Consider the following 8,850-nt stretch of genomic DNA (forward strand, 5'->3'; position numbering starts at 1 on the left):
TTCGCGCACGTACTCCCTCACTGATCTGGTGTGGCGGAGGTCCCGTAGCTTTCTCCTTGCATTGTATTCCACATTTTCGGGAAAGAACTGCAGGCGTATGGCTACCTTCAATTCGTCCCATGTCTGAAGAGTATCTTCACCGGCCTTGATGGCTTCGTGTTTGACCCGCCACCAAAGTTTGGCATCGCCCTGAAGATACATGGCAGCAGTCGCTACCTTTTTGGATTCCTCCAAATGGCCCACGGCATCGAAGTATTGTTCGATGTCGAAGATGAAGTTTTCCACTTCTTTAGCATCCCGGGATCCGTCGTATGGCTTTGGCTCCGGTATCTTAAGCTTTTGTGGAATGGGGGTGAGGTTTGCTGCACCCCTGATGTGATGGTCGCCTTCTCGAAGTAGGCTCTGTAAGGCAGCATTGACAACGTTGAGCTTGTCAGTCAAGTCGTTTATGGTTTGCTGCATGGCAGTTATTCTGTCTGCCTCTTGTTGCCGATGGGCTAAATCGTCGGCACGCTCCTGTTGGAGGTCCTCAAATTTGCCATGAATATTGGCAGTTTCAATGGCTGCCGTTTGTCGGTCATCCTCAGAGTCACGACTGATGTTTGCAATGTCATTTTCCGCCTGCCACATTCGGCGGTCCAGGTCGTCCAACCTTTGCACTAGGTTGTTGTTTTGATCAGGCACCGTATCCACGATGGGTCGTAATCGGTCAACCGTCTCTTCTAGGGATGCTAGACGCTCCCCATGATTCACCATGGTCAGAAATGGTGATGATGGCAAATGTGTTCCCTCGTCCGATGTCGAGCCTAGGCTCTGATACCAACTGTTATGCAACGCCTTCCTGATGTTCTTTAGAAGGGCAACATAAGGCTAAGCAACCGATGTCAGTGCGGTTGCTGTCCGCCAATGAGGTCCCCTCCGCACGCTAGACTAGATTGTCAGTGCCGTGCGGGAAAACCAATATCACGAGCAATTGCAGAAGCTGAGAGAGAATTGAGTTTTGAATGATGATGATGATTTTACTGATGAATGAAATGATGATTACAAAAGATGCGGTGTCGAGGGGGAGAGACACCAGTACAAAAAATTGCTTGCTTGAAAATGTTTGATTGCTTGATCCCCCCTAATAATACTATAAAAAAAAACCAAAGTTACATGACTAGTCCTAATAAAGCTGTAAAAGCACACTGAATGAAAATGATGTAAACTAGCCTATAATTACAATGAAAATGACTTAGTTTATTACAATGTAGAACTAAGTTCGATGACAGCAACTTTGTCTTGCGGGTCAGGGTCTGCGCGTGCAATGCTATGGGCGCGTGCGACACTTGTTGTGTTTGCCTGAGGCTGGGCGCTGGTGCTTGGCATCAGGGTCTGTGCGCGAGGCACTGTTGGAATGGGCCTGCAGCTGGGCGCTGACGAGGCATCAGGATCTGCGCGCGCGACATTGTTAGGGCGCGCGACGCTGTTGTCATTAGCCAGCCACTGGGCGCTAGTGAGAGGCACCGGTGGGGCGACAGAGGCGCATGCACGCTTGTCACTTGGCACAGCCAAGACCACGAGGTCGACCATGGCGCTAGGCATTGTGAGGCTTGCTAGGCCGCCATGGGGCGTGGCCATGGGGTCATGGGGCATGTCTGGAAAGCGGCCAATGACAGAACTTGTGATCTTAGACACATGGCCGTATGCCCCTTATACCATATGGAGTGTCACGGGACACCATTTGGTCAAAATTTTTCACTAAATATTTATAAGAAAAATAAAACTATGGAGTATACGTAAAGAAAATGACATTGCTTGTTATTATAGTGATTTATTCATTTGCTTAAAAAATAAAAATATTGAGTATACGTGTAGAAAATGACACCGCTTATCATTATTGTGATTTATTCATTTGTTTTCTTCTCTCTTTCAAATTATGACATTGCTTATATAAAATCTTGCGTACGTCACTGCTTAGACATGTGCCATGACATTTTTATGACCATCACTTTCTCATTAGACTATTTTAGCCAAAAAGTATTGATGTTGACCCTACATTGTGATTCTTCTTTCTCTTATAAAATTTTAGTTAGATGAACACTTATCTGCTGCATATCGGGGTGATTTTTCTCTTTTATGAAAGCCGGTATCTCACTTTACAAGTAGAGAGTCTCGATGTGGGATGTACATCTAGTTCCATAGCTGAGCTAGTAACTGGCCAGAAGACGACCGACTAATCGGATCAAAAGCAGTCAAGAATATTGTAAAAAGGATCAAGGAGGATCCGATCCTAAATGACAAGGAGGAGTAGGAGCTAAAGACCACAACATTTAGGGTAAAACAAAAAATTAGTTAAGAGTTTTCAAATATAAAATATGTCATTCTTTTTTAAACAGATTAATTAAATAAGAAAGAGTGATATATAAAATAAATAAACAGAAACAGTAACAACAGGAAATAAGGTTAATTTAAAGCATAACATCGTTATGGTTATCCACTTTAACTATCATCCAAGAAAATTCAGATCCAGAAATAACAACAATAACGACAACAAACAACTATATATATACAAGAGCATGATATATAGTACTAAAATATATCTGAAACACCACCTTATAAATCCAAAGAAGGCATGCAAAATCATGTTCTTATTAGAATTTTACATTGTTCCATTATCATTTTCTTATTATGTTATGGAAATTAATCATACTCTAGGCAAATCACTCAGCAACAATATTATTAGTCTGTTCACAAATAGTTGCACCTGCACCATGTGATTGATCATGTCCTTCTGCCGCTTCTATTATTTTCTGATTTCTTGATCTTTTCCTTTTCTTCTCATAGCTAATCCCTCTAGACTTAGACTGAAAACTACGAACATCACGTAAGAAAAGCTTAACTGCTCGAGTCCCAAACGGATTCATTTCTGAATTTCCTCCATGTTCTTCATAAGCAGCTCGAAGACGCCCTATAAGCGCATCAAGACTTCCCCAAGCTTGCCTTAAAGGACATAGGCATGGCGATGGAGGATTCAGCACGCCAAAAAATGGACAATTTTGGTTATGAACTTTGGTCTTTCCGAACTGATCCAAGTACCTGTTGGAAATCAATTAAGAGTTTAAGAGCTATATAAGCGCTAACGGTATGTAACCTGATGTGATAGAACAAATTATGCTGATAATTAATATAAAAGAATCTTTGTACTGCATATAACTTAAGTGGAACATGAAGAATATATAGGAGCAAAGACTAATAGAATCGAGAGAAAGTTGAAAACCTAGTCTTGCCCAACTGATCTAGATACCTGTTGAAAATCTAAGCGTTTAAGTTCTATGCACTATTAACAATATAAAAAGTATATATTTACATAATCAGGTAGTTCTATTTAATATGTAACAGTGATTGACAACTTAAAATAAACAGTAAGTAACCTGCTATAACTGTCAGTGCATATAACTTAAATACTCCTTAGTCACTCCGTTTATAACTTAAATACTCCTTAGTTACTCCGTTTCAATTTATGCCCAAAAGAATGCCAAAAAAGCACTGTCCATTTCTTTTTTAGTCTATACCAAAAAATGATATCTTTTTATATTTGGAAACAATTTACCTTTATACGACAATTTATAACCACATAAAATATATGTACTTCATTATATATCACAAGTTCAAAAATCTTTTTTTTTTTGTTAAACTCCGTGTCTAGTCAAATAGGTTCACATAAATTGAAACGGAGGGAGTGTTTGAATAGAACATGGATAATAGGAAGAATGATTAACAGAATAGAGAGAAAGTAACTAGCTTGGTATTTCCATATAAGATAGTGAAGTGAACATGCTTATTTATAGGCTTAATTAATTCAAATAATAGATCGGAAAAACCCTCAACTACTACACTTAAAGCCAAGTGTTATTCCGGAACCAAATTTTGACCGTATCTTATTCTTATTTTGACTAACAAATACATGTGAAATATAGGAATTATATATACTAACAAACAGAAGTACTAATAAGTTCAAAACTTTGAAATTAAATATTACCTAAGAAATTCCAGGACGTGAACACTGCTGCAAATAGAAAACGACAATGGCGGATGGTGGTTTCTTAAGTATTGACAGAAAGTGTTCCAATCTCGACGTTTCTGGTTCTCATATCGACTTAATGGTGGAGCTGAGAAAGGAATAACAGTAGTGTTTGAGAGATCACTACTTTTGCTGGGAATAATATTTCTTGAAGTTACATTGACTTTTGCTCTCACAAAATCCATGGGAAATATAGTATACTAAAAAGGCGAGAAATGTTCTTTCTATCTTATGATTAGTCAAACGCTAACAAGCAAGAAAACAGATATACCCTAAGCAACAACTGTTGTTTCCCTCTAAGGTTTATCAGATCTTATGGTTATTTTTGTAAAATCTTATTGTGTAAGAGTCAGAAAACCCCCTATATTGAGGTGAACTGGAACAGCTTTTACTATTAGTAATTAGTAAGAATAATATAAGGGTCAAATATGTAGTTGACCTAGTGTAGCATGGTCAAAGGTTGAAGATGAAAATGGCAAACTTTAGAGTAGTAAATCAAATGAAGGATATATCCTAATAACACTACAATAACATTATGCATATCGACTACGAAGATTTTGGCTAGTTACAAAAAAAGGGATTTCTCTATAGTAATACTTTGAAATTTTTTGTATAGAAATCTTGAGAAAGAGCTGAAATTAGTGAGTAAAAGAGAGAAGTAGATAACGTCCTTTGATTTTTGGTCCAAGAAAAGGGGGAAGAAAATAGATTAGACATCCATTTGTGTGTGAAAAAGGAGAAAAGGGTCAAGAAAGTGAGAGAGTGACATTTGTGGAAAGAGTATTGTGAGAAAGGGGAAAGTTTTTTGGCATTTATTTTGAGGTTGTAAAAATGTATGTACGACGTTAGGTTTTGCTGGTAACCCTACTATTGCTAGTACTGGTTTATTCACTATTAGGGCACGTGTCAAATTTGGAACTATTGAAAATAACACTACTTATTATAAGGGGAAACTACAAGCCAACAATTCCAGGAAACTTCATAGCAAATGCCTTTAATTCCAAGAAAATTTCTCTTTGCCCACTGATAAGTGACAATGTATAACTTTGTTATACACAACAACAACCACTTTCTCATAAGTGGAATTTGATAAGGGTAAAGTTAGGGATGTCAAATGGGCGGATCAAAATGAGTTGAGTCAATAATTGGGCGGGTCAAATGATTCACCCAAAAATTACTTGGGCTAAAATGGTTTGGGTCAAGATAGGCTAAAATTCGGGTCATAGTCCAACCCGCACAACTCTTTTCAAGTTTTACTTAATACGTGCTGTCATCTTATGAATTGTATAATTACTAAATAAGACTTTTTTTTATGGTCATATATAAGCATATCAAACAAAAAAAGAATTATTTTAAAGATATTTTGGCAAAGTTACTCATGGATCAATTTGGGGTAAAAATTAGCCCAACTTTAAATGGGTTGAAATATAGATTGGGTCAAGATGGACTAAGTTCAATAAATAGGCGGGTCAATAACCAGCCCAACCTTAGGCGAGTTGGACGGGCCATTTGGGCTTTAGCCAAAATTTGATAGCCCTAGGTAGTGTATGCAACCTTACCCTATCCTAGGAAGGTAAAGAGGTTATTTTCGATAGACCCTCTGCTAAAGAAAAGAAGCAGTAGCAACAACAACAAGATATTAAGGAAGCAAAGCAAAGATAGCAATCAAACAATAGGTAGTAATAACAATCTGATAATAAAATGATACCATACTAACATTAATGATATCAAATTAAGAAAGAAAAATGACACGCTTGACTACTTACTATCCTTCTACCACACAGGGCGGAGGCACCTTAGTGCACCGCTTCGTCCGTAGAATTCATTAAATATATATTATATTAAATATATAATATTTTAAAGAATCCCTATAAATGCTGAAATGACAGTGTTTGCCCGTAGGTGCGTCTTGGTCCAGTGGGTAAGCATCAAATTTTGAGTGGGAGGTGAGTGGTTCAAAACTCAACCCCTTAATGGATTATTTTTTAAAAGCTAACTTCCATTTATTAAAACTTATTTAAATTTGAATGGTTGTGTGATGCCTTGTATAAAAAAAATAAAAATATGTAGTACTATATGAGGCTTTATGCATACATTTCAGAAAGTCAAAATTCATCGAGGAAAGTTATAATATTGTAGTTGTACTGCATTTTATTGATATAATTTGAATCTTTTTTTTAAATGTAGCATCATTGTTTTATTTGTTCATTTATTTACTTTTTTAAATATCGACACCGCTTGTGAAGAACTTTGTGTACGCCCCTGCTACCACAATCCTCGATCTTCACCCCTTTCTACCAAGGGTCATGTTCTCGATACGCTCCAGTTACGTCATGTCTTGTCTAATTACCTCTCCGATACTTCTTACGCCTACCTTACCCCTCCTCATACCTACTAAGGCCAACCTCTCAACTTTATTATACACGATTCAATATTTGCATCCACTTTATTAATGACTAAACTTACTTTGGGTGTAATATCAAATAACTCTATGAACTTATAACAAGTCTAATTTGTTATTTTAATAATATAGAAATAAAGCATATGATATGCTATATATAACAAGTTAAAGTGCATCAATTAATGATATAAAAATCAAAACACTGTTCGCGCATACAATAAGTTAAATCCTTTAATTATTACTGTTCCTTTGAGATTATAAGTGATTGGGGCCCTATCGAATAAAAATTTGAACAAATACGCTGACCATTATTTAATTCCATGACGACTTGAATGGATAACTCAAAAATTTATGGTTAAAGTTATGAATAGCGCCCTATTTGTTTGTACCTAGTGGAGGTTAGATCATTCAAATGTCAGCCTATTAAAGTGTATGATTTTTTTAATAATCACTTATTAGTTCTTAATAAGTTTGTATTATTTGAATCGTGTACAAATTTTAATGTTATTAAGACTCGCTCAGTTAAAAATTTGTTTGAATGTATTGTGGTAACACTGCTCTATTTATTGACACTGGCAATTATCGCTGGCATTAACCATGCACCATCATACAACCACCAACACCAACAAACTTCACCACCAGATAAATCGAGCGGAGCGGAGCTAGTAGCCTGGATACGGATTAGAGAAAATTAAGTAGTTTTTGTTCAAAAAGTATATTTATGTTAAAGAAATTCATTAATTATATACAACCATTCAATTTAGAATCCAGTTATTAACTGATGATAGGTTATAATTACGTATTTTAGTCGCTTATTACACTCAAATTTACTGCACTTTAATTGAGTTTGAGCTTTAATCGCTAGTGTCTTGCACTAATTGTGTGTTTTATGCCTTGTAGGAGTGATTCCGAGTTATGTAGAAGTTATAGAATGAATTCAAGTGATTTGAAGCTTTGAAGTCTGAGTAAAAGCCCGAGAAATTAAGCCGGGATCATATTCAGGGATCAACGGATGATAGAGCAACAACACAAAGAATCGAGTAGGCATATTGCGTACTGTCTAGTAAAATGCACATAACTTTTTGCTCTGAACTCTATTTAGGCTCCACAATATATGATTGGAGCTAACTCAAACGGCTACAATTTTTATGTTTTATGTTTTCCAAATTCCAAACGGAACAGGGTGAAAAACGCGGTCTAAACCGAGACCGCGGATCTGACGCGGACTGAGGCAGTACACTAGGAAAGTACCGTGCCCGGACCGCGGCTGCGGATGTCCAGGCCTAGAAACTTGTCCTTTTTCGCGTAGGAGAAGGTATAATTGTTTGGGCCCGACCCTACTTGGTATATATACATGGAAAAATGGTATTTTGAGGGGAGGAGACCAATTTTTGACACAAATTCGACCTAAGGAGGCAGATACACAATAGGAGTAAGGCGGGGAATTCTTCTACGAGTTTTTCCTTCCTCTTCCTATTTTTCATTGTTGGTTATGACTTTTAGTATTGTAGTTTTACATACTATTATGAATAGCTAATTTGTTATCTAGGGTTTTGATGGAACCTTTTGTAGGATAAATTCTTGTTATATTTTTATATAATTGAGCCGTAGTATTTTCTCTATTTGTTCAACTATATTATTCTTGTGATTGATTGAAGGGCCCTCAATTAGCTGTGCTTATTTAGTATGTATTACTCGGGAGAGAGTGCAAATCTAGGTAGTTGTTGAACAACATCACTCTCGACATATGTGAGGAATCGATAACTAATGATTTAAAGGTGGGATTAGGGATAACGAAACCTTGGGTGCGATCTAAGTGAGCTGTAATTAAGCCAGCTAGCGTAACTCGGGAGAGTATGTCTAGTAAATTATCGTAATTACTCGGGAGAGAATTACAATACGCAGAGCGCTCATGATCGGTAGAGAATACTTAGGCGAAATTATAGAAGACATAGCGGGAAGGATTCCGACAATTGGGGAAATCATAACTCTAGATCTCCCTAATCTTTTCTCCAACCTGTAGTATCTTTAGTGTTAATTTATTATTTTAATTTGTTAGTTAGTTAGTTAAACACAAGAATCTTAATATCTATAAGTTAGGAATTGTTCAAGCGTGTAGTCTTGGTGATAGTGAACAACTGTAGCTAAGCCTTAGTTCTTTGTGGGATTCGACTCCGCACTTGTAAACCGGATTATATTTGCAACGACCGCTTAGTCCTTTTTATAAGGCATAGTTGGGCGTGATCAAATTTTGGCGCCACTGCCGGGGAACTAACGATGCAGTTGTAGGTGTACATATTGCTAGGTTTCAAGTTTGAACTTTTATTTTATTTTAGTATTTGATATTTTTAATCTTTTTATTTTAGTTTTATTTGAGAAACATCGC

The 8,850-nt window shown here is 36.9% G+C and overlaps 1 protein-coding gene across 1 annotated transcript; it reads right to left on the reverse strand.

The window, feature by feature from the left end:
• Window positions 1–2,580: 2,580 nt before the first annotated feature.
• LOC104244040 (protein LIGHT-DEPENDENT SHORT HYPOCOTYLS 1-like) lies at window positions 2,581–4,829 on the reverse strand. Its single transcript, XM_009799339.2, has 2 exons — window positions 4,022–4,829; window positions 2,581–3,078 (listed from the first exon to the last, which is right to left on the reverse strand). The coding sequence occupies exons 1-2, from the start codon at window positions 4,246–4,248 to the stop codon at window positions 2,703–2,705; spliced, it is 603 nt and encodes a 200-aa protein (XP_009797641.1). The 5' UTR covers window positions 4,249–4,829; the 3' UTR covers window positions 2,581–2,702.
• Between the last annotated feature and the right edge of the window lie 4,021 nt (window positions 4,830–8,850).

Source organism: Nicotiana sylvestris, chromosome 4, assembly GCF_000393655.2.
Source record: "Nicotiana sylvestris chromosome 4, ASM39365v2, whole genome shotgun sequence".
Classification (NCBI taxonomy): Eukaryota; Viridiplantae; Streptophyta; class Magnoliopsida; order Solanales; family Solanaceae; genus Nicotiana; species Nicotiana sylvestris.

What these genes read in the sequence shown, in the direction of transcription:
- LOC104244040 (XM_009799339.2), bottom strand. Translation starts at nt 4,248, where the DNA reads ATGGATTTTGTGAGAGCAAAAGTCAATGTAACTTCAAGAAATATTATT. An exon ending in CACGTCCTGGAATTTCTTAG is followed by an intron (nt 3,079 to 4,021) that starts GTAATATTTAAT and finishes GATTTCCAACAG; the next exon opens with GTACTTGGATCAGTTCGGAA.